The sequence below is a fragment of the Lactuca sativa genome, chromosome 4 (genome assembly GCF_002870075.4).
Source record: "Lactuca sativa cultivar Salinas chromosome 4, Lsat_Salinas_v11, whole genome shotgun sequence".
NCBI classification, from domain to species: Eukaryota; Viridiplantae; Streptophyta; class Magnoliopsida; order Asterales; family Asteraceae; genus Lactuca; species Lactuca sativa.
In genome coordinates, this window is record NC_056626.2 from 9,033,206 (window position 1) to 9,058,172 (window position 24,967).

Here is a 24,967-nt window from a genome sequence, read left to right on the forward strand (position 1 = left end):
CAGGCCGATGTTGGATCGGTCGGTGATTGTATTCATCGACGATATTTTGGTATATTCGAGATCTAGGGAGCAGCATGAGGAGCATTTGAGGGAGATCCTCGGAGTTTTGAGATCGGAGAGGCTTTATGCCAAATTCTCCAAGTGTGATTTCTGGTTGCGAGAGGTCCAGTTCCTAGGACATCTCGTTAACTAGAAAGGGATATTGGTCGACCCGGCCAAAGTCGAGGCAGTGATGAGTTGGGAAGTGCCGAGGTCGCTTTCCGAGATCAGGAGTTTCTTAGGGTTGGCGGGTTATTATCGGAGATTTATCAGGGACTTCTCCAAGATCGCGGTGCCACTCACCAGGTTGACCCGGAAGTGTATCGCTTTTTCATGGGGCCCTGAGCAGCAGGCCTCCTTTGAGACGCTTCGCCAAAGGTTATGCGAAGCCCCGGTGTTAGCCCTCCCGGAGGGGATGGAGGACTTTGTGGTATACTGTGATGCATCGATCTTGGGGTTGGGAGCGGTGCTGATGCAGAGAGGGCATGTGATAGCATACGCATCAAGGCAGCTGAAACCTCATGAGACGAGGTATCCCACCCATGATCTAGAGTTGGGGGCAGTGGTGTTCACCCTCAAGATTTGGCGTCACTATCTGTATGGGGTTCGGTGTATGATATACACGGACCATAAGAGTCTGAGGTATTTGATGGATCAGCCCAACCTAAATATGCGGCAGAGGAGGTGGTTGGATGTGGTCAAGGATTATGATTATGAGATTCTGTACCATCCGGGAAAGGCTAATGTGGTAGCCGACGCCCTGAGTCGCAGGGCGGAGAGCGCCCCATTACGAGGTGTATGTTTGCGATTGACCGTGATGGCTCCGGTGTTGGACACCATTTGTGGAGCACAAGCTGAGGCCGTAAGATCGGAGAACCAGAAGAGAGAGCGAGTTTTTGGGTTGGTATCGGAGTTTGTTACCGATAGTCGGGGGCTTATGACTTTTCAGGGGCATATATGGGTACCGTTTGTTGGAAGTGTGCGTACCATTTTGATGGAAGAGGCTCATCGGTCGGAATTTTCGATCCATCCTGGGGCCACTAAGATGTATTTGGACCTGAGGAGGGAGTATTGGTGGCCCTGTATGAAGAGGGATGTTGCATGGTTTGTTGAGAGGTGCTTAACCTGCCGTAGGATTAAGGCCGAGCACCAGAGACCGCATCGTAAGTTGCAGCCATTGGAGGTTCCCGAATGGAAGTGGGAACAGATCACCATGGATTTTATCACCAAATTACCAAGGACCGCTAGGGGAGTCCATGCAATTTGGGTGATTGTGGACAGGTTGACGAAGAGCGCCCACTTCCTTGCTATTAGTGAGAGCTCCTCCGTAGAGAAGTTAGCAGAGATGTACGTGAGGGAAGTGGTATCTCGGCATGGGGTGCCGATCTCGATTGTCTCAGACCGGGATGTACGTTTCACTTCCAGATTCTGGAAGAAGTTTCATGAGGAGTTGGGTACTAGGCTGCATTTTAGTGCCGCATATCACCCCCAGACGGACGGGCAGAGTGAGCGGACGATTCAGACGCTCGAGGACATGCTCCGGGCATGTGTGTTGGATTTCTAGGGAAGTTGGGATACGTACTTACCCTTGGCAGAGTTTTCCTACAACATCAGCCATCATTCGAGCATTGGTATGCCGCCCTTTGAGCTGTTGTATGGGAGGAGGTGTCGGACCCCCATTTGTTGGGGAGAGGTTGGATAGCGTGTGATGGGCAGTACAGAGAACGTGCTTCAGACGACAGAGCAGATCCAGCAGGTCAGACAGAGGTTGTTCACCGCCCAGAGTCGTCAGAAGAGTTATGCAGACAGACGCCGGTCCGAGCTTGAGTTTCAAGTCGGCGACCTTGTGCTCCTGAAGGTCTCTCCTTGGAAAGGAGTGATTCGATTCAGGAAGAGGGGCAAGTTGGGGCCACGATACATTGGTCCATTCCGAGTGGTCGCGAGGGTAGGCAGGGTAGCCTATCGTCTGGATTTGCCAATAGAGCTGGGGCAGATTCACGACACTTTCCACATGTCGCAAATGCGGAAATGTATAGTCGATGAGTCGGCAGTGGTTCCATTAGAGGATATTTAGGTGGATGCGAGCCTGAATTATGTTGAGAGACCAGTGGCAATCAGAGATCGGAAGATCAAAGTTCTGAGGAGCAAGGAGGTACCCTTGATTTTGGTTTAGTGGCAGCATCGGAAGGGGTCCGAGATTTTGAGACTCGGCGAGTTGAGTCGCGGTGGCCCCACAACTCATGCCAGGTGGAACTCATCGAGTTAGGAAAATACTCGACGTGTCGAAAGAGGATCCCAGGGAATCAGTGGATGCGTATAGACTCGCCGAGTCGCTATAGTGCACTCGCCGAGTCCGGTCAAAGTTGACCGTTGACCATTGACCAGTGTTGACCTGTGTTGACTTGATAGGGTTAGTCAACCTTAGTTGTGAAGTGTTATTTAGATATATATATATATTGTGTTATAGGAGGACTATAGATCGGGGGATCGAGCACGAGTGATTTCAGGGATTTGCGAGTTACCGAGATACACAAGGTGAGTCTTCTCACTATACTTTACCTTGAGTAGGTAACCAGAGTTACGTGATAGAGTATTTGTATGCTATGTATATTATGTGTTGCACTGCATCATTCTGTGTGATTTATGCTATGCATGTTTACAGAGTTAGAACCTGAGGGTCCACAGAGTATGGGTGTATGGACCCACAGAGCTATAGCCTCGAGTGGCTAATATGTGTTGTGTGGTATTTTGGGGAACTCACTAAGCTTTGTGCTTACAGTGTTTGGTGTTATTTGTTTCAGGTACTAGTGATGACAGTGGAAAGGCGCCGGCTTGATCAGTACACACACACGGGATTTTTATGTCATGAGGTCTTGGGATTTTATATGGCATGGATTGAGTTTCAAACATTGATGTTTTATGAATATTAAATGATTTATGTTTTTATAAAATGCGAAAAATTGTTTTGAAATTTACGGTGTTAAACGGTCGTTATAGCACCCTAAAATACTCCTATAGTATTTTAACCCTTATGTTTGATTCTAGAACTTTTCTGGTACCTAGGTAAGTTTTAGGCTTGCTGCGACACCACAGTCACTCCCAAGACATGTTGATCATGTCTCGAATGAATATAGTTGATCAGGCTATATTGACCCTAGACATGATTACATAACTGCCCAGGTTTAACCGCGATGTCCAACATCCAAATACTTTTGTTTTGTTCTACTTATGACAATGGTTCGGGTACTTAGGTATACTTGTATATTTTTTATAAAAATACTTATATTTTGAAAGTATAGTTTTAGTTTAGAGCACTTAGGCCCCTTAATGTTTATAGTTGTATAGCATGTATGCTTCGGTATACTTAGTTCACTATAAACAAGAGCTCTGATACCAAGCTGTCACACCCCCAAACCGGAACGGTGAAAACGTTTGGGGTGGTTGACGTCATGCGTAGTATCACAACAGTTGTATCATACCAAGCATACTAAACACAACCAAACATTGAATACATATATGAAAAAGGTTTACATTGTCTTAATACAAAATTTTGTTCTTGTCAAAAGTAGAATAGAAAGACGTGACTCTAACGCGCCAACTTCTCCAAAAGTCCTGGAAGTACCTGTCTACTAATCCCTGAGAATACAAACAGTTTTGAAAGAATATCAGCATAAAGCTAGTGAGTTCATAAGCATTTATTTTTGGTGGGAAATGTTATTTGAATCTTTTGAAAAGTATTCTTCAAGAAAATCATATATTTTCTTATCAAAAGCGTGTTTGAAAACCCATTCCTTCCATGACTTCCCAATTCATACAAGGTATGTACAATCCAATGAGTCGTGGAATGAATATGAATATCCATTAGTTACATGTAAAAACAATTACGTTTATGAAAAGTCAAGTTATCCCGGGAAAATCCTATATTTTCCCTAAAAACAGTTATCCGTCCTAGAGGTAGAGATGCAAGGATAGAAATCCCTAATTACTATCAGTATATATATATATATATATATATATATATATATATATATATATATATATATATATATATATAAGTAGTTTTATTACTTAAAATAAAACAATGAAGAGTAGAGTCCGTAAACCAAAGTTAGTTTATACTTATTTGCGAGTCGTATAACCATACTTGATATGACCGAGAGACCTTTATAACGTTCTTCAGGCGTTAAGCTAAATGACATTTGTTCACCCCAGGCATGCCTGCCTAACTGTAGCTAGCAGTTAAGGTGTGGGATTGTCAGTCTCGAATAGATCTATTGATAAATCTCACGCTCTCCCTCCAGGAGACTATGGTTATACTAAAAGGATTTATCCCTATACACCTAAGGGTACAGTATTGAAGTAGCGCTTCACAATTCGGTATAATCTAGTTTACTAGCGGGAAACAGTATAAAACAGTAATTATTCTTGAATAATTGTACTTTATACTCCTAAGAAAATATATAACATAAACAAAATCTGCCATAGTTTATACATATTCATTTATGAAGTCTGATTTGGTAGAGACTGCCTAGAGTGTTATCCCAAACTATACCCATTATAGTTTATTAAAGTTGATATAGAAAATTCTTTTTATAAACCTTTCTGAATGCGATGAAGTTAGATTTCCAAATTAGGAGTTTCCCTTATGCTCAACATATTACAAAAAGGGATTGAATATTCGAATATGTTTTTAAACATGGAAATCATTAAGTATATTAATAAGTTTAAAACTTAATAAAATACTTGGAGTTTGGCTTGTATTCCCCCTGAAAACATTAAAAACACAGACAAATGTAGGGGTATGAACTCATCTCGGGCGATTTGAATGAAAGATCAATACGGAATGCAGGATGTTCAAATGAATCCTTGAACACGATTTGATCCTAATTAACATGTAATGACACATAAAGGAGTCAAATGAAGGTATTTCTCTACTAAATGTGATGGAGAACCACTCTAAGGACTTGGGACTACTTGCACTAGGTGTTAGAACCTTAAAGGATTGCATAAGAGAGGTGTATGGCCACCTTAAAGGTGTGTACGGCCACGGGTGTGTGGCCCTATGGGTTTGCAGCCGTATACTCATGATAGAAGGTGCCTTTGTGGTGTTTTCAAGGTCCATACTTGCATCCATGAAGTTTTCTAGGTCTATACTCGGTTGTAGTGCAAGTTAAGGGTCCTAAAAGTGAGTTTGTGGTCCTAGGGTGTGTGTGTGGTCGCACAGGGGAGTGTGCTACTGCACACAAGGAGTGTGTTGCCGCACAAGGGTGTGCGGCCGTACACAGGTGTGTACGGTCGTACACCCCACATGAAGATGTCCAAAAAGTTAATTCTAAGGTATAGCAAGGCTAGGTTCGTGTCCAACTCGAATATGGAAGACCAATTCTCACTTTGGAGGGACTTTTAGGAGTGTGCGGCCCACCTTATGAAGGTGTGTGGCCGTACTCCTTCAAAGAGTGAAGAACATTATGATTCAAGGCTTAGATCAATAGGCCCTTCATGTATGATAAGCTAGGTGATGGAAAACTCACATTTTTGAGGCCTTGAGAGGGTTTGCGGTTGAAGAATCTTGAGAGAAAAGGAGTAGTGTACTGCCAAGGAGTGAAAGGAATGAAGGGAAGGGGTCTACCCTTTATATAGGGTGGTTGTGTGGCCATGAGGGGTATGTATGGACGTACACCCATGTGTGCGGCCGCACACTACTCCAGGAGGGGTGTATGGTCCGGTTTCATCACTATACAACTTGTTGACTCATTCCTAATCTTGACCTTGGTTGTACACAAGCTTAGAACGCTTAAATGAACCCTTAATCAGTGTTAGGAGTTAACAAAAACGAGTTTAGCTTAGATTAACTGACTAGATGTACCAGGTAGAAGTTTCGGGTTGTCACAACAGAAGCCAGTGTACTTCGTTAGCCGAAAGCTACAGGGCCCTGAACTTAAATATCCCACCTTGGAAAAGTTGGTTCTGGCACTTATTTATGCTGCAAGACGTTTAAGACGATATTTTCAAGCTTACCAAATAGAGGTCCTGACAAATTGCCCGATCAAACAAATCTTACTCAAGCCTGAAACGTCAGGCAGACTTGCAAAGTGGGTAATTGAGTTGGGTGAACATGACATTAGTTACCGGCCAAGGATGAGCATCAAGGGGAAGACATTAGCAGATTTCCTACTCGAAATCCCAGGAGAAGGAGATGTAGCCAAAGACGGAATTATGGCAGTAAAAGAAATCCCAAAGGAAAGTCAAAAGTCGACGTTGTACACTGACGGAGCATCCAGTAGGGAGGGCTCAAGAGCTTGTCTAATCTTAACCAGCCCAGAGGGAGAAGAAGTTACGTATGCCCTTCGTTTCGACTTCCACACCTCAAATAATGAGGCGGAGTATGAGGCACTACTCCCCAGCCTGCGCCTGGCCAAGCAAATGGGGGTGGAGGCTGTAGCAGCGCTGACGGACTCAAGATTGGCTGCCAATCAGGTTAATGGAAGCTTCGAAACTAGAGACAAGAGAATGGAAAGATACGTTAAAACAGTGCGACAACTCACCAAATCCTTCAAGGAATTCACAATCAAACAGATCCCAAGGAGCGAGAATAGGAGGGCAGACGCCCTAACCAAACTAGCGTCGACATGCTTCAACCACTTGTCAAAAAAGGTTCTAGTCGAAGTACTCAAGGAGAAAAGTATAGAGGAACGGAAGATAAGCACACTCACGACAGCAGGACCCACGTGGATGACCCCGCTGATAGACTACTTATAGCAAGGCATCCTTCCTAGTAGCCATGACGAGGCCATAAGAATACGCATAAAGGCACCTTCATACGCACTAATCAACGGGGAGCTGTATTGGAAGGGGTTCACAACCCCATGGCTAAGATGCGTAGATGAAGCCAAAGGGAAAGAGGCATTGCGGGAAGCACACGCAGGCCAAGCAGACGCACATGAGGGGGCACGAGCCTTAACAGGGAAGGTGCTCCGGATGGGGATATACTGGCCTACCAGGCACTGAGACGCAGTAGAGCTAAGGAGAGTGTGTAGGGAATGCCAAGCGTTGGAATAGACATTGTGGGACCATTTCCAGAAGCACCAGGGAGATTAAAATACATGGTCGTGGCGGTGGATTATTTTACAAAGTGGATTGAAGCGGAGCCGTTGGCATGCATAACAGGAAACCACATGATTAAGTTTGTCTGGAAGAACATCACGACTAGGTTTGGCACGCCTAAAACACTGATAAGTGACAACGGGCTCCAATTTGCTGAAAACTCGTTCAAAGAGTGGTGTGCCAGCAAGGGGATCAATTAGCGATTCACATCAGTGGCACATCCACAAGCAAACGGACAGACAGAAGTATCCGACAGAACCATTGTGAACGGGATTAAGAAATGGCTAAGGAAGGCCAAAGGAAACTGGACTGAAGAGATACCAACGGTGCTATGGTCATATAGGACTACCCCGTGGACAAGCACACGGGAAACACCATTTAGTTTGACATATGGAGCGGAGGCAATGCTTCCAGCGGAGGTGATGATAGGCACGTTAAGGACAAGTCATACTGACGAAGAAGCCAACTCTCAGGACCTGAGGCTGAATCGAGATACCCTTGAGGAAAGGCGAGAGAAGGCAAGCATACGCCAGGCAGCGTACAAACGTGCGACAGAAAGATATTACAACCAAAGAGTCAAGGAAAAAGCATTCAGAGTGGGAGAATATGTGCTAAGAAAAAACGAGGCAAGTCGGGCCCAACCTCAGGGTAAGCTGGGACCTGTATGGGAAGGCCCATATAGAGTTGTCGAAGCAAACCAGAATGGGGCATACGCCTTGGAAACGATGGAAGGAAGACAAATACCAATAATGTGGAATGCAAGGAATTTGAAGAAATTCTACTTCTAAAAGAAAGCCCCACAAGAGGACGATAAAGCCAGGATATTCCTCTAAGCTAGCATCGACGGATGGCTCAAGCGCCAAAGCGTAAGAGACCAAGACTGAGACTTGAGTGTTTGAGCACCTTATAAAGGAAAGGTTCTGTTACTCGACGTCTTTAAAGCCTTGTACTTAGTGTGCAAATCTAAGCAATCAAAATGTTGAAACTTGTACTTAGTGTACTCAACTCTTAATTTTATGATTGACGCACGCAATGTTCAGTGCATTAAGTCCTAAATTCTGGCGCATTAAATCATAATGCTTAGTGCATTCAATATTAAAACTTAGTATATTAAATACTCAGTGTATTAAATTCTAGTGCATTCAGCCTTAATACTTAGCGTTTTAAACCTTATGATCAACACATACGAGGCTCAGCACATCAGCTTATGCAGATGCTTAGTGCATCGAGCTATCAATGCATAACCCTTACACTTAGCATAAAGTCGAACGCTTAGAGCGTGGTCCTGTGGCATTAATCAATCTGGCAACTAACAACATATAGAGCAAGGAACACATAACAATCATATAGCATAAACCATCAAAAGTCACACAGGAGTAACATCACAGACAAAGCAAAAAACAACCATACATGGAAGTCCAAGACATAAACATCAAACAAAGCAGCAAAAGTTTTCACACCCCATAGGGGTAGCACACGAAATCTACACACCTCCGATCACATCGTCACCACCACCATCTTCATCACCATTAACATCGCCACCTGCAACCCCAACAACATATCCCATGCCTCCAGCGTTCTCAGAAACAATATCCTCAATAGGGATGAGATTTAGCACCGAAAAACCGGATCGGAACCGGAACCAGAACCGTTAGAACCGGAATATATAGAACCGGTTCCGGTTCCGGGTTTAAAAATTGTCTTTATCCGGGTTCCGGGTAATCCGGGTTTGGGTCCATCGGGTCCGAGTAAACCGGGTCTAAAAACCGGAACCGGTGTTGGAACCGACACCACTTTTAGGGCCGAAACCGGTTTTTGTGAAACGTTTAAAAGATGCATATATCATTCGTTTCAACTCCGATTGACATGAGGTTTTTTCCAATATGTAGTTTAGAGTTTGTACATGATTTTAGACTATAAATTTGCCATTTTTAGTTTTATATTCATCAATTTACAGTCCCCCAAATTCGAGATATCAAAGTTGGAAGTTTTTAGTTTTCAGTTTTTTTGTATTCGGTGAAAGTTTTCAAACATGCATATCTAATTCGTTTGAAGTCGGATTGACATGTGGTTTTTTCCAACTTGTATTTTACATTTTTTACATGAGTTTAGACTATAATTTTATCATTTTTGGTTTAATATTCAATGATTTCCAGTCCTCCGAAGTCGGGATATCAAAACTGAAATATTTTTAACTTTTTAGCTATTTGTTTTTGTACTTTGTATTCTATGAAAATGTTAACACATGCATATCTCATTTGTTTAAAGTCGGATTGACATGCGGTTTTTTCCAGAGTGTATTTTAAAATTTGTACATGATTTTAGACTATAATTTTGTTAATTTTGGTTTCATATTCAATGAGTTACAGTCCCCCAAAGTCGGGATATCAATATGAAAATTTTCAAAGTTCAACCCACGAAGTAGTAAGTAATTACAAAAAAATTCCGGTTTTTCCGGGTTTTTCGGTTCTAAACCCATTTTATCCGGTTCCAACCTACCCACTTTGATGTTTCCCGGTTTTCCGATTCTAGACCCACTTTACCCGGTACCGTACCCGGAACCGGTTCCTATATACCGGTCCGGTTTCCGGTTCTAAATATTCTCGTTAACCGGTTCCGGATTTTCCGGGTCCGGGTCCATCCGATCCGGGTTTGGACCCACTTTCATCCCTAATCCTCAACACAGACTTGCTCATGAACAACAGTTATGACGTCCCCATCACCCTCATCACCCAAACAAGCGTTGGCATCCAAATGACTGCCCGCACCACCTCCACCACCACTTTCAATAACGACATCCTCGTCACCAACAATAGTGTTGTTACCATGATCAACCCCCTCATTACCACCCGCCACATCTTTAGGACTACCATCGGAACCAGAAAAAGCGTAAAGATCACGAACCCCCTGCATGTCCAATTCACCTAATCCTAACAATGGAGCATGATCCATAACTAGCAAATGCTAAGAGAGCCTCATTGACACTAGTAACAGAGCCAGAAGCGGGGGTGTCCACAAGACCTTGGTGACCAGCATCGACCAGAGCTTTACGTACAGAATTCGCTCCGACAACAAAGGCGGCATAACGGATGAGGTCACTGCCCCTGTAAACTTCGGATGCTCGATCAGCTTATCCACGACTCATACAAGCCTCACTCGTAACAACCAGTTCAGATCACGCCGCACAACATTCACTTTTGACTGCAAATCAGCAACTACCCGATCATGATCAGTTGCATCACGTTCAAGACTTTCGACCTGAATCATTAAACCCTCGTTAACCTGAGAGAGAGAGAGAGAGAATCAACTTTCGCTTCCAAACCATACCTGATCTCTTCCATGGCAGCTTTCTCAGAGGCAAGAAGCTGGTACTTCTGCTCCGAACACTGAAGATCATTGTTAAGTTCCGAAATACGGCGCTCTAACTCAATAACACGACCCCCACATCCGGCCTGTGCCGTTTCCACCTCGTTGAACATCTAAATACGTTGTGCTCCGGCAACAAGATAAAACATGGACTGCGCGGCAACGTAGGTCATGTTATGAGAAAGGGCAGGACTGACCATAGTTTCCATATCAGCAGCGGCGGCCGGAGGAAAGGCATGCCGAGAAAACTCCAAATCGTTAGCACGAACAGAAAGACGAGACTCATTGTGAAGATTCCAAGAGGGGATAAAAGGAGAAGGCCCTGAAGACTCCCCACCCAAGTTCTTGATGGGAGAAACGGGGGTTGGATCCGGATCACGAAGGTCCTTTGAAGGAGAAGGATTGACAGAAGAAGAAGGAATGACCTGAGTAGGAACAACGGGTTGCTTATGCACCCCACCAATCCCTTCAGACTGTTGAGCGTCATCATCAGGGATTACAACAACGGCCGCCGGTGACGAAGAAATCAAACTCAGAAGGCGCGAAAAGCTACGCCTAGTCTAAACTCGCTTGGTAGCATTGGGCGCACCGGTAACCATAGGCCTAGCAATGGAGCGGGTTTTGACCCTGATCCGATCCAAACCCTTAACAATTATATAGGTTTGGAGCATAATTTTTGATTTGTTTACCCGTTAACGACCCGTACCCGCTAACCCTTTTAATAAAAGGGTCGGGTATGGATCATCACCAATCCGCTCCGTTTATAACCCGCCCCCATATAAATTTTAGAATTATAAATTTATATTTTATATTGCCTAAAGTTTACATTAAATTCAAATCGGAAGTACAAAGAGAAAAGGCCAAAGACTAAACTGTTTTTACATAGGACTCGAGGACTCAACTTCTAGACTTCCAGTCTTCTCCCAAGAGTCATGATTTCATTTCATTTATATTTCATCATCTAATCACCAATTTCATTTATAAATCAATAAGGTCATTTATCAATCGGAAGAAAGTTTGTAATTGCTATTCTCTATCAATGCAATCGACGGTCAAAAACCAATTGGAAGTAACTACAATAATGATTTTAATTCCAATAGAAAGTCCTCGAGTACATAATGTGTTTTCTAAATCAACACTTAGTTTTATTTAATAAATGTGATTTTATGATTTAAGTAAAATGTGTTTGATTATTCAAAAAACCTACGGGTTACGGGGCGGGTTTGGATATCTGCTGATTCGGTAGATAAGGGTATGGGTTTGATTATTCAAAACCCTATGGGTTACGGAACAGGTTTGGATTGGGTTTTGGAATTTTTTAAAAGGGTTTGGATCAAGGTCGATTCGCTCCAAACCCGCCCCATTGCCACGTCTAGGTAACCGCCTTCCTCATGGCCAGAATGGCTTTCCGCTTGGCTTGCAGCCGCCAAGCATTAGCGATAACGTCATCCTTGCTATCCTCGTCACCCTTGGAGGAAGTATGGTGAGCACCACCCAAAGGCATGACGGAGGAAAGAGGATGAACTGCAATGGGGTCCACTTCGGCAGATGACAGATCTTAACTCATCGATGGAGGAATAGGCATAGCAGTAGTCAGAGCAAACTGATCCAAGCGGCGAGGAGGAGGAAGACGATCGACCAGATCCACTTCCCGATACTCCAATTTACCCTTGTAGCGTTTTCGAAGCACCTCATCCATAGACAAAGGAGACTCGTTGTCTGCAAATAATAAGACATCAAAGAAAGAGCCAGGAGGGGAAAACCTCCAAATAGTAAAACCCTAGCGCTGATAAACAAAGGAAAAACACAGGCACTTACCACCTACGACAAAGAAGAAAACTGCCATTTTACCGCGACACCTCCAAGACGGGCTCATTCCTACACCGGAGAGAAGGGCCTCAGAATAATCCTCGGGAGATACCTAGACATTCTTAAGAAAATCGGTCACTCCCTGGTTATGGGGAAAGAGTTTGGGGGTAGTATCAGCAAAAGTATTAGCACGGTAGCGTCCGCTACCCACCAAACCTTGATTGACCCAAAACCACTTATTTTGCCAGTTTTTGGGTGTTCGGCCGTCAGGCACTAGAGTATGTCCTCCCCGACGAACGGAAAACGTGTATTTATCGTCGATGCAACAAAAGCGGAAGAAGTACTTAAACACGAAGTAATCAGGAAGATACCCGTTAGCCCGACAGATCATTTCAAAAGCAATAACCTTGTTCACAGCATTTGGTGTTAGCATTTGAACGTTGCAACCGTCCCTTTGAAGTACCTCCTCCTGGAAATCAGTTAAGGGGAGACGAAGGCCAGCATCTAGGGTTTTTTTGGTAGATCCCGGCTTTTCCAGGAGGGGGAGAGAGGATAGAAGAACCTGGTGAAGGAAACTCCACACCATCAAGAAAAGTGAGACCATAAGTGGTTTCAAGATGCGAATACTTAGACGCGGAGGGCATAATGTCTAGGGGGGACTTTCCATGGATGGAAAGAAAAGAAAATGGAGTTGAAGAAGAAGAATACAAAGGAAAAGGAAATGTAGATAAGAGTTTATGATGAACACTCTTATAAGAAAACGAAAAAGGCGGGATGGTCAAAATGTCTAACACGGTGACGTAACCGCTGGCCATCATGAGCGGTCATGTCACCATTAAAACCGGAACGGCGAGCGAACGGGGAAAAAAACGTGTAAGGCTATCAAGCCCAGCACGCCGTATCGAGTAGTACAACGCTACATCTACTGGAATGGGGGACTTGATGACGTGCCTAAGCCGGCACGGAAGAGTCACGCCCGTCCGAGAAACCTGGCGCCCTGGCCGAGCCAAGAGAAGCGGACTTAATGCCGCTAGCACCCCTAAGAGCAGGGCGCCCCAGTGAAAGGCTCGTGCCCACCAGGGACGCTCCTGGCGTCAAGACAAATTATACATTCAAGCGACAAGGCAAAGGATCAAATCATTACCGTCGGAGCCAATGACAGTACTCTGATAGAAAGAGGCGCACAATCCTCCAAACAGCGCCTCTAACCTTGTCCTCTAAAAGCGATCTTGTCTCGTACGTATGAGCAGGGTCGCTAAGTATAAAAGGACGCACTCAGGAGCCCTAAAGGTAAGCAATCTTCTCAGAGCAATTTTCACCGAAAGCACCTCAAACTCCATCTAACTTGACCGTCGAAGCGTTCTTCCGGGAGCCTCCTCCCGAGAACGGCTGACGGCTGTTTTCTATTGTGACCTTGCAGATACCTTCTAGCACCATAGCAGAGAACGAGCAGGAGCTGTAAGTGAAGGTCGCATCATAGTGCACACACCATTTGTTTATCCTTGGATGTTTATACTCTGATATATTTTGACATGTGACTTTGATACATGACATATGATTTTTATATGATGAGGATATTTATGATTTTATTAATGGTTTAAAACGAAATTTTGGACTGTATTTTTGAGATGTTTCAATTCATATGTACGGGAACTATTGCATGAATAGGGGAAAATTTTTGTCTTAAAAGATTGCATCCCGCAAGTTGATTGTTTGTTTCTTGATTTACATTTTTATTACGTCTATAAATAATATATAAAATATTGCTTTGTTAACATATGTTTTAACACTTTATTATACAAATAAAACACAAAGGTTTGCATTTCCATTCTCTAAGAGGCAAGGAGTAGTAACTAAAATCGTATTAGTCACGACCAAATCACATGTGCATTTCTTAATGCCGTTATACTTAAGCAAACGACTATTATTATATCAAATTCTTGTTACAAAAAATTTAATCGCATTCCAAAACATTCCATGCTTATAATTTAATCAGTTTTAAGTGGTATGAATATATAAAATTCTCTTTACTTGTATGCTATAGTGCTATACACAAGGATCACATGATTCACATTTGTGGTCTTGTTTGGACAACATATATTTTTCCATCGCGCACTACACCTTCAATGTCTTGAGGACTTCCATATAACTTTTCAATGGCATCTCCCGCACGAGCAATACTTGAGAGTATTGACTTCCGGAAGTCAACATCAACAATCAACGGGTCACACGAATAATCAAGAATAACCTTGTCTTCTTCATCCATTGGCACACTAAAAAAAAAAGGTTGCAAATTAGTCTAGATACTAGACTATGAGCAATTAAGTTATATTTCAAACTCTAAGGGAACATAAGGGTGTGGATAACATTCCCTTCAAGACACGTTTGAAAGGCATGAGGGCAACAGATCCCATGAGAACTCTACAGTTAAACATGTTTGTATGATAGCAGTGCCACGATGAGGGACTCGTGATGTTGTCGAAAGCGGTTATATATGTTGGTGTATGTGTGAGTCTGGGATGTTACAAATGGTATTAGAGATGAAGAATTGTGTTATAGATTTACCTATCATAAAGTCCTGCTCCAGCATAGCCTTCTAGATCTTCACCATTGGAGTCGGATCGAAAGATAATGGATCTCCTTATGAAAAGGCCAATGGGTTTGCTAGGGTAACCAAGTACCTGAAAATTTTGGTGAGAAATATAAAAAATTATTGAAACATAGCTTTGTATGGTTACCTTGGGGGAATCGAGATTGTCTTTCTTGGAAATGAAACTCAAAGCACGACCTGGGTAAGCTCCTACCAAAGTCTCTCCAAGTCCCTTTACAACCTGGGTTAGCTTGAAAGATTAGTCTATGTGATTGTAACAATTTATCATATAGTGAATTGTTATTTCTAAAGGTGTATGTTTTTTTCCCGGTTTTGAAGTTCTCCACGTATATTCTTAGACAGGAGTAAGAGAAGAAAACCTCAGCGTATATCTCTGAAGAATCTCCAGAGGATGGATTTGTGGTATGAATGACAAACGCATAATCAGCGTTTATTATTTCTTGAACTAGGACAGCCATGCAAAGGAAGTCATGATCTAGTTTGACTTTTTTTGTACTGAAGTAAGCTCTCTCATTCCATTTTGAACCCCAAACCTGAAAAAATTGTATAAAAAAGTCAACAAGTAGAAAAAACGGTTTTTTTTTTGAAGTGAGGTAAGTTTTTCCAACCTTCTTTATAGCCATCCATGCTTGTTCCCATCTCTTTTCACCTTCATCACCAGGCCATGGCATTTCAGAGCTTTTCATTTTATCTTTCAGTTCTTGTACCTGAACCAATGCTTGCCATCATCATTTTTTTTATAACTTAATACCACTGCCACTACTTTTTTTTTTTTTTTTTTTTTTTTTTTTTTTTAAATTAAGAATAAGAAAATATTACCAGCTGGGGTGGTGCAGCAAGTTCCAAAACAGTTTTGCGTATCTCCCCAAGGACATCAGATTCTCCTGCTCCTAATTGTTTGTTTAATATTTGTAGTTTTTCTGAGACTCCCTGCTTAATTATTATCATGTTACAAAAAGTAGTTTGCTAAATTTATGTATAATATATAAGTTAATGTATATGGATTACCCGATTTAAATCATCAGAAAGAACTTTCTCAAAAACTCCAAAAGGTAGTGCGACCGAGGTAGGAATACCAACCCAAGATGGGACTTTCCCTTTGAGGTATGCAATATTACGTGATTTGGCTCCAACCTTATAAATATTGTAAAATAATGAGTTTTAAAAATAAAAAATAAAAAAATAAAAAAATAAAAAATAAAAAAAATCAAACTTCTTATATTTTGGTTTGGCAAAAGTACCTCCTTGAGCCATTACATTATCAGTTTTTTACCTAGAAAGTCATTATAATTTTTTTTTTTTCATATAAGCCATTGATATTGAACCTTTTTTTTCCCATATCAGCCATTATTGACCTACAAAAACCAGTTACTAGGTTTGATTTGCTTACATGAACACTTTTAATGAGTTGGCATCTGATGTGAACATTCATTTCTATTGCCACATTAAATGCCACCTCATTAAACATTGTCCATGTAAGCAAATCAAATCCGGTAACTGGTTTTTGTAGGTCAATAATGGCTTAATGAAAAGTAATAATAATAACGACCTATATGGGAAAAAAAAAATTATATTCATAATGGCTTTTTATGTAACAGGATGATAATGTAATGGTTTTTAAGTAAATGAATAGATAAGTATTTATTTAAGCCTGACCATCTCACTGGTGAATTCGTCTGATGATATGGCATAACTACCATTGAACTGCTTTTTAACTAACTTTATAGTTGGTGATGGATCCACTTCTTCCAAGTTGCTTGATCGTGTCACATCCTCCTCTTTCACCTCACTACAATCATATATATACACAAGACAGTGAGTTCTTCATGTTACAAAACTTGATAACACATAGTGGAGTAAACTAGAAATTTGGTCCCTGTGCTTTACTCAAAATCACAAGTTCAGTCCAAATTTTAAAACTGTCTCAATGCCAGTCCTTACATTTGCATTTCATTGCGAATAATATATGATCCTTGTACTTTACTCAAAATCGCAAGTTCAGTCCAAAGTATGAAGTCATTTTTATTGCAACAAAATGCAAACTTTTGGACTGTGTTTGCAATTTTTGTAAAGCACATGAACCGAATTTGTAATTTACTCTTTTTATTATAACGAACGACCTGTAAGTAATATCTGCTGATGTAGGTTTTAGGCTCAATAATTTCCCTTCTTGTGCACGAAGATCATTTAAAATATCAGTGTCAAAACATGTTGCAAAGCAAACCTGCCAAGGATAATATGGTCATTTTTCAAAATCTGTTATGCTGGTTTGAGTGAATGAAATAGACACGTACTTTACTGTTTCTTGCTCGAACAGAAACATGAGACAGGACATCTGGCATGTCGGGTGTGAGTACAGCAACTGTCCCATCTGGTATTTCCTCTTCTCCACTTACGGTTTTTGCAACTAAAATAGTTGGCTTTTCATAAGTTTTGTTTTGAACAGAAAGTAATTCATCTACCACTACAATGTATCCAACTGCTTCAACGGGGCTGATAACCTGCCAGCTGTACACATAATGAAATTGAGTATTTAAAAAATTAAAATAAAAATATTGTGAAGTTGTATAATAAGTTAATAACTAACAAGAGTAAACTAAGACTAACCTCCCTAAATTAGCGACACTACGGAGAATAGGGTCGAGTCGATTCACGAGTGATGATAAAGAAGCAGCTGATCCTGAGCGGATCATTTCTTCGGTGAAAATGCTGACCTGGAAATGGAATGATTTTAAGAATTAATGAAAAAAAAAAGTAATTGAAATCTGAAAACATTGTGCAAAACATGATATTGATAAGTTTCATACAGCCCATTGGTCTAATCCAAGGAGTGCTCCCAGGTACTCAGCAGAAGGTTGAAAAAGTTGATGGTATAACTCTCCTTTGCTAGCAAGTGCAAGTCGGGTTCTATCAAGGACTGATTTTGCAAATAATGCCCAATCATTCTCTCCACTTTTCAACATGGTTAGTGCTCGATCCCATCCCTTCAAAACAAATATTTATTAAAATAAAAATAATAAAAATAAAAAAAGATTTTTTTTAGCATCCTACTTTCATTTAAACAATAAGATTATATGAGCATAATCAGACATTACCTTCCAGCAATAGATAAGATCTTCGTTGTTGTCTGATGAAAGTATGAGGTTCTCAAGAAGAAGAGTGACAAGATACATAATTTTCTGTGAAGTAATGAAAATTGTAAGGCAAAAAATATTCAAATAGTAATGAACTTTTAGTTAATTAAATAAATACTACCTCTGGTTTGGCGTTCTTTAACTCTTCATAGCTTCTTTCAATGGCTGTTCTTACAGTAGAATCAAGGGCAATGTCCATAAAAAGAAGATCCTTGAGACGATCATTTGATGTAGAAAGTAGTGGCTTAAGTTCTGCACGTGCTTCTAGCAGTCCCTAAATAAAATAAAAATAAAATTATTTATATTGTTTGTCATAAACTCAAACTAAAGACGCAATAAGAAAAAAAATTGAAGTACCTCAAGAAGGGGTTCCACGTTCTTATCTTCGACATGCTCCAGGACAAATTGAAGTAATTCCTGTTTTGCCCTTTTGTGAGTTGAACTTGAACAATGAACAGAAGCTTTTTTGGAGTTGAAGAAAATATTAAAAATTACCGGAAAACCAGATGGCAAGCCAGAAATCGGATTTATTTTCACGCCAACCATGAAGCCTTTTCCCTGAGAATAATAAATAAATGTTTTTAAGTGAAGCATTTTGTCAATAAAACAAAAGATAAAGATATGAATTCAAATTCAGACACTACCTCAGATCTATAGCCCATGCAGTTTGAAATTGCAGACTCAAGATCAGCACCAGAATGAACTGCCTGCATGAAAATGAAAATGGGATTAGAGTCTTGTAAAAGATATAACAAAAAATAAAATTACAAGTTTAACCTTTAAGGTTCTCATGTAGTTTCCAAGATCACGCAAAAGGCCCTCCTTTTGGTCGCTTGTGAACTTTGGTTCATTGCGAATGGCCCTATCATAACTTAAAAGTCGTTCTTTTGTTATTCCATTTGAATTCAATGTGTTCCAGTATACACTAATGTCCATGTCACTTTTGATATAATCAATTAGCGCCTGACAGATGATTACGTCATCAGGGCTTGTGTTGTTATGCAACTTTTGATGCCATTCCTCCATCATTCCTCCCTTGCAGTTATTCTTTTTCTATATTCAGGCCAAAATAAAAAAGAATATTAGATTTATGGAAAATTAATGAGAATGATTTTTAAAAACTTTATGTATACCTGGACAACCAGAATTTCATCACGAATACGTTGACCAACATCCCCTTCACCTCCACGTCCAACAGTTGACATGATCATACGAACAAGTTCACTATATTGTGGATAACTTTTATAAACATTTTGAAGCTTGTCAACAAGCCGATCCTGAGCTTGGCTTATCTCACTGAAACAAACATAAGCATTAAAATTATGAGGATAAGGGATAATTTTGGAATTTCACCAAAATTGTAGCCCACAAGAGAAACGAGGATGAGTAAGAAGTCGTTGTTTCTTTTTTACTTATTTGGGCTTAATCTTTTAAGCAGTTAACCTGGAAAGCTATACATGACTATTTTTTTTTACTTAATCTAGACAGAATGACTTAATCAGTTAAGCCAAAAAAACCTGACTTAACCAAACTTTTACCTTATTTGTCCTTTTTTCTTCCCAACTCCTCTCATGTTAAATCCATGAATGTTGTAAAACTGATAAATATTGTAAAAATTGTTGGAATCCAAGGGTAAAATGGTCATTTAGTCTCATTCGGACGCCTAGGAAAGAAACAGACCTTATGTATACACCAATTAATCCAGACAGACACCGTTACCCTTTCAGCCACTTTACCCATACCTGACTTGATGAGTAAAAAAAAAAAAAAAAAGAGAGAGCCCCTAAGCACTGTAAGAAGCTTATTTTTACCGTGGCTTTACGCAGTAGTTTTTATTCCAAATAAGTTGTCTTGTGGCCATAAACCGCATCCAAACAAGAATGCCTGCAAGGCCTAACTCATCAGCCTCCTTGGCTTCTTCCATCAGACCTGCTGCAATATTGAATCTGAGAGGAGCAGGAAGAAGAAGAAGAAGAAGAAGAAGAAGAAGAACACATGATGATTTTTAGCAAAATTTCCTCATGTACATGTAAGTAAATATGAGAGATTTCAAGTGTAAACCTGTGCATAAAAGACTTTTCTGCCTCACTTTCCAGTGATGCTATTTTGTCCAACAAGTCCTTGGCTGTACCCTTCCCATCACCAGCATCCTTCATGAAAAAAAAAAAAAAAAAAAAAAAAAAAAGTTAAAATTAATGAAAATTGGGAAACAAATAATAAATGTCATGATTCTTGATTTTAAGATAAGCTAAAGAGTAACCTTTATTGCTCTCTTGGGCCCAGTGAAGTCAACATAAAAGTCTGAATCATTATTCTTTACCCAATTTTCACAATGACGAAGAACAAATGGCATCCCCACAAAAGTACCTTCTTCAATTTCTAATCCAAACGTCTGTATCTGCTAGATAGTAATTAATATTATAATAATAATTAGAACATTTATTATAATTTTTAACCCAAAGCTATCTAAAATAAAATCAAAAAAAAATTCTTCTTGGCAAACCTTGTTACTGGGATCATCAACACAGATTGTAGAAAATTGTGTTTCAGCAGCCTTTTCTAAAGAAATGGAACCTTCTGGTAACAAACTCACAGGTGGTTTCTGCAATATTGTATATAATAATAATCTATTAGTTGCTTAAATAGTTAAGTGTATCACAATTTATCTAAACTTGTATCCAAACTAATCATAAAGAATATTAAAAACTTGCCAGCCACTCCCCAGTTCTCTCTGACAATGCCCAGTGAAGAATGAGAGGCCCCTCCATGTCTGTTGCCAAATGAACTCTAGTCTTACCTTCAGCTTTTGTTACAAGTACCTTAAAAAGTAAAAAAGTCTTTAGAACATGAAATGCAATAGCTAGCTTTCCTGCATGGTGAAAAGTAAAAAAGTACCAAAGAAACAAGAAAAACTTACCAAAAGCTCTTTATCATAAAGTCTATATGTCTTTTTGTACAGGACATCAGTGTCATTTTGTTCTTCTATGTCTTTAGAGAAAAGCTGTAGTGCTGATAAAGTTTTTGGTTTTATGGTGTTTTTTTCCTCCATAGACTTCAGAGTTACTGGAGTTGGTTTCTTGAGAAGTTGTGTTATATCCCTCTTTTTACGGTTAATTCTTTCAGGAGTGAAGTAAATTTTTTTCTCCTGCTGCTTTTGAACCTTTTTTTGCACGTCTCCTTTGGTAGTTTTGTTCCTTATGTCATCAACAGAACTACCCTTTTCTAGTTCCTTCTGCAACTCTTTTCTTGCTTCTTCAAATTCTTTCTGTTACAATAGCATCATGTCAGTTAAAAAAAAAAAAAGTAGATATGCATATAGATATTAGAAAATCTGTAAGAAGTTATCAATAACTAGCCTTTTCTTGTTCAGGGGTATAGGTTTGTTTCCCATTTCTCTCCCATCTCAGATATGCTTGAATTTGTACAAGGTCTTCAGGAATTTTAACATCAGAAACTGCCTTCTCTCTTAAAGGCAACTTTACATAAAAATTTTGACCATTATCTTTGTACCTACATGAGGGTGTGGGGGGGAAGAATGATGTTATAGTCAAATATGAACTTAAACACCAACAAACTTTGGAAAGATGATAACTTATGCTTACCATCTATTATGTCTTTCATCTACTATTAAAAACTGTATAGCTTCAATTGCAGGATCATCAATCTCTACTTTCAGAAAGGAATCAGAACCAGACTAGAGGAAAATAACGAACAGATATTACTATTCATATGAACCAAAATAAGAGATCACTGAACATGCAATTCAAATTTAAAGGTAGCCTACTTTCACAAAGGGGGTTCTAAGAGCCTCGTTGTTATACACTTTAGTCCCTTCAGGATGACGACTGGGAAGTACCCACTCCCTTGAAAACCACCAAAACCTCAAGAACATTAGGGAAAAGGCATAGACAAATTCTAATGAAAATAAAATCCAATACTAAATTTACTATAAACAACTTACTCTTTTCTATTCTGCATGCCACCCCAATGTAGATATAGATGATCGGTGCTATTAGTAATCTGAATCTCTACTAGTGCAACAGAAGAAACTTTAACGTTGACCTGTAAAATTAAGAAGTAATGTTTTTTTAGTATATGGAGTTCTAGGCAAACTCTATCTAAAGACTTCATGAGAATCCAACAAGTACATTTTTCAAGCATTTAGGGAGCCACAGATAAGTTTCATATCCTAATCGGTTGATACCTGCATCTCAATATTTCCTTCCAGTATGAACTTCCCTCCCAGCTGCTACAAGAAAAATAAGATTCCATCAAACCAGTGCATCTCAAATGAGTATTTTTATGTCTTTGGCTAATTATTTCTAGAAAATAGTACTTCTGTGTAGAGTTTAAGTTGTAAATTTCAAGGAACCTTTTCCGGTTACAGCAGTAAACTCAACCTACAACTAGATAAAAATGTCTTCATATATATGTCCAAGAATCTACTTTAAGTATATACATAAACCAGAAGACACGAATTCAATTTCTGGTTTCAGTTACTTTAAATGACAGATAACCATGCATTAATTTACTACATGATTTTCAAAAATTGCGCTAAAATTCCACTGTCAGTACCTATAAAATGTCCGTGTGTCGGTACTAGCAGAATTCTCAAGCTGTCTAACTAAGGAAGCGTAAATTCTTACACTATGAAAACAAATACTTTAGTTATATGGTATTACCTGAGAAGCTGGATCGGTGGCTAAAACAGCTTGAGGAAGATCAGAAATTACACGATTTATGGGTAACGTCAATTTCCGCACAGTCACTCTCTGACCACGGAAATCGCTAGATAATAAAGAGGGCGAAGATGACGATGAGGACAAGGAAGAAGAAAACCTCCGTATCTGAGAATTCGCTTGAGCTTGAAGTACGGTATTTCCACCAATGCCATTAGAATTTGTTTTGATTTGATGCTCCAAAACAGTTGGCCGAAGCAAACCATGCCCTACCGAACTGCTCATATCCCTTTTCCTTCAACTAATTCAGTATCACCTTCTAACAATTTATCGTTACATAACAAGAATCAGTGCTACCACAATTATCTGTCTATACATATACAGCGGTGATAGACATATAGTTCGCACAGAATTACGCACACACTATGAATTCACGCAAACTTATACAGTAACGAATCATAGAGATAGCCGTAATTAACGTGAAATCGTGAAAACAAGATTGTATTTGAATTTTGATGAACTTTCTTTGAGATTATCAAATGAAGCGAGGAATTGCGGTTAGGATTGATAAAAGGGATGAAATCTTACCTTTGATCAGGATTCTAGAGATATGCAATGCGCATGTGAATATCTCCAGAGAGTGGAGAGGAGTAGGATTGGTTGAGTGTGGTTGGAAGGAGCTTCGGGATTTGAAAAAGTTGGAATGGAGAAGGTGTATCAATTTTTTTCAAAATTTAACGCTGATACTCCAGTGTTTATGCAGTTAACAAATCCTACCCTCTTGTTTTAATAAGTAACAAAAGAAGTCCCTACTATGAGTAATGGTCATGGCCATGAAATTCATCATGCTTGAGTGAGTATAATTTTTAACTAGCCAAGCACAATCAGGTAAAATAATAAAAGATATGACAACTAGATGTGCTTCAATCCCCGAAGATTACTAATAAGTAAGGTAAGTATAATGTCAAAGAAATTCAAAATAGTTATTAGAACTAAGATGTAAATTTATATTGATTTTGCTTATGAATAACTTGAAAACAACCTCATTTGAAGTTGTTTAGATGTATGTTGACATCACTGTATTGATGGTAGCATCTAACTACGATCCTTAGCTACAAGAACATCATCACCATCATGATCCTATTCAAACCACTTTCCTGACTTCGTAGTCCTTACAATTGCTTACATCAAATCTCAACAATACTTTGTATTGATTCAAAAAAACGTCCTCATTTAGCACTAGTCTTGCACCTACTTTATTGATCACATATCTTCCACCTATATTACATAACTATATTTTAATTTTCTTCTCTCTTCACTTTAGTTTTATTTGGTCTTCATGTTGCCATTCCAGTCACAAAGTTTGGAGATTGGATCTATTTCGCTCTCTTTTTATTTGGATAAAGCATATATAGAGTGAGAAAATGTTCTAGATCGAAACCATTAGAGTTGGAATCTTTAAGTGTTGTTTCTCCACATCTGTAACTGTTTCTTTGTTCCATAACTCCTTTCAGGTTCTGTTATTAATATTGTCCACCCTTTTGTTGTTTAAAATACTATTCATACAATAATGGCAATCGTTATAGTCAGGGCCGGTCCAGACGGTGGGCAACCCGGGCGACCGCCCAGGACCCACATCTCCAAAGGGCCCAAAATTTATGGTCTATGTAGTGTATATATAAAAAAAAATTATTACCTAAATGATTTTTAGGGCCTAAAGTTGGTTCAAACTCAATTTAGCTCAAAAGTTAAATAATTTGGCTTGCTTCTTATTGCTAATTGAACGCGTTTACAATTAATAATAAATGATATTTTTTTTGAATTTTTATTTTATTTGTCTTTAAGGGCCCCTTTTTTTATTTTCGTCCCGGGCCCCGTATATGTTTGGACCGGCCCTGGTTATAGTATGCCTACGTCTTGTGCTAACAAATAACTTAACATAGTCATTGGACTTTTCCACATTACTTCGATTATTTCTTTCTTTGTCAGCATCATTAAGAGTTAAGCCTCCTCACATACTCTTTTTAGTTACATTCGCAGCTCCTGTGCAAAACAAAATAATAATAACAATAATAAGCGTGAGTCAAGTCTTATGGTAATTTGATTATCAGTAAAGTGAACAAGTCAAACTCCAAGGGTGGTAAGTGGAATTTAGTGAAAGAAAGAAACATATTAGAGTATGTCATTGTAGCAAAAGTTAAAACGGCATATTTGTAAAAGAAAGG

At 39.7% G+C, this 24,967-nt stretch overlaps 1 protein-coding gene across 8 annotated transcripts; it reads right to left on the reverse strand.

Moving 5' to 3' along the window:
* Positions 1 to 14,221: 14,221 nt before the first annotated feature.
* On the reverse strand, positions 14,222 to 23,459 carry LOC111910636 (alpha-glucan water dikinase 1, chloroplastic). 8 transcript variants are annotated; one of them, XM_023906463.3, is made up of 32 exons: positions 23,331 to 23,459; positions 22,746 to 23,061; positions 22,268 to 22,309; positions 22,025 to 22,125; positions 21,848 to 21,926; positions 21,666 to 21,757; positions 21,420 to 21,573; positions 20,981 to 21,328; positions 20,775 to 20,882; positions 20,567 to 20,665; positions 20,324 to 20,461; positions 20,125 to 20,213; positions 19,875 to 20,009; positions 19,197 to 19,359; positions 18,841 to 19,116; positions 18,708 to 18,770; positions 18,559 to 18,621; positions 18,421 to 18,480; positions 18,185 to 18,337; positions 18,025 to 18,108; positions 17,737 to 17,913; positions 17,537 to 17,643; positions 17,224 to 17,437; positions 17,050 to 17,153; positions 16,586 to 16,718; positions 15,938 to 16,063; positions 15,749 to 15,859; positions 15,538 to 15,636; positions 15,289 to 15,462; positions 15,057 to 15,149; positions 14,884 to 14,999; positions 14,222 to 14,591 (listed from the first exon to the last, which is right to left on the reverse strand). In XM_023906463.3, exons 2-32 carry the CDS (start codon positions 23,025 to 23,027, stop codon positions 14,387 to 14,389), a joined length of 4,188 nt encoding a protein of 1,395 aa, XP_023762231.2. In that variant the 5' UTR covers positions 23,028 to 23,061; positions 23,331 to 23,459; the 3' UTR covers positions 14,222 to 14,386. The 8 variants fall into 8 exon arrangements, with proteins under 8 accessions (XP_023762231.2, XP_023762230.2, XP_023762228.2 ...); XM_023906462.3 differs by having other exon boundaries at positions 22,268 to 22,312; XM_023906460.3 differs by having other exon boundaries at positions 20,324 to 20,464; positions 22,268 to 22,312.
* Positions 23,460 to 24,967: the final 1,508 nt, after the last annotated feature.

Excerpts from the sequence above, each read along its gene's own strand:
- LOC111910636 (XM_042900810.2), bottom strand. The coding sequence starts at position 23,027 with ATGAGCAGTTCGGTAGGGCATGGTTTGCTTCGGCCAACTGTTTTGGAG. Across the intron at positions 17,644-17,736 it reads TTGGATTAGACCAATGGGCT|GTCAGCATTTTCACCGAAGA; the intron begins GTATGAAACTTA and ends TTCCATTTCCAG. Across the intron at positions 15,860-15,937 it reads TTTCTGATGATTTAAATCGG|GGAGTCTCAGAAAAACTACA; the intron begins GTAATCCATATA and ends ATAATTAAGCAG.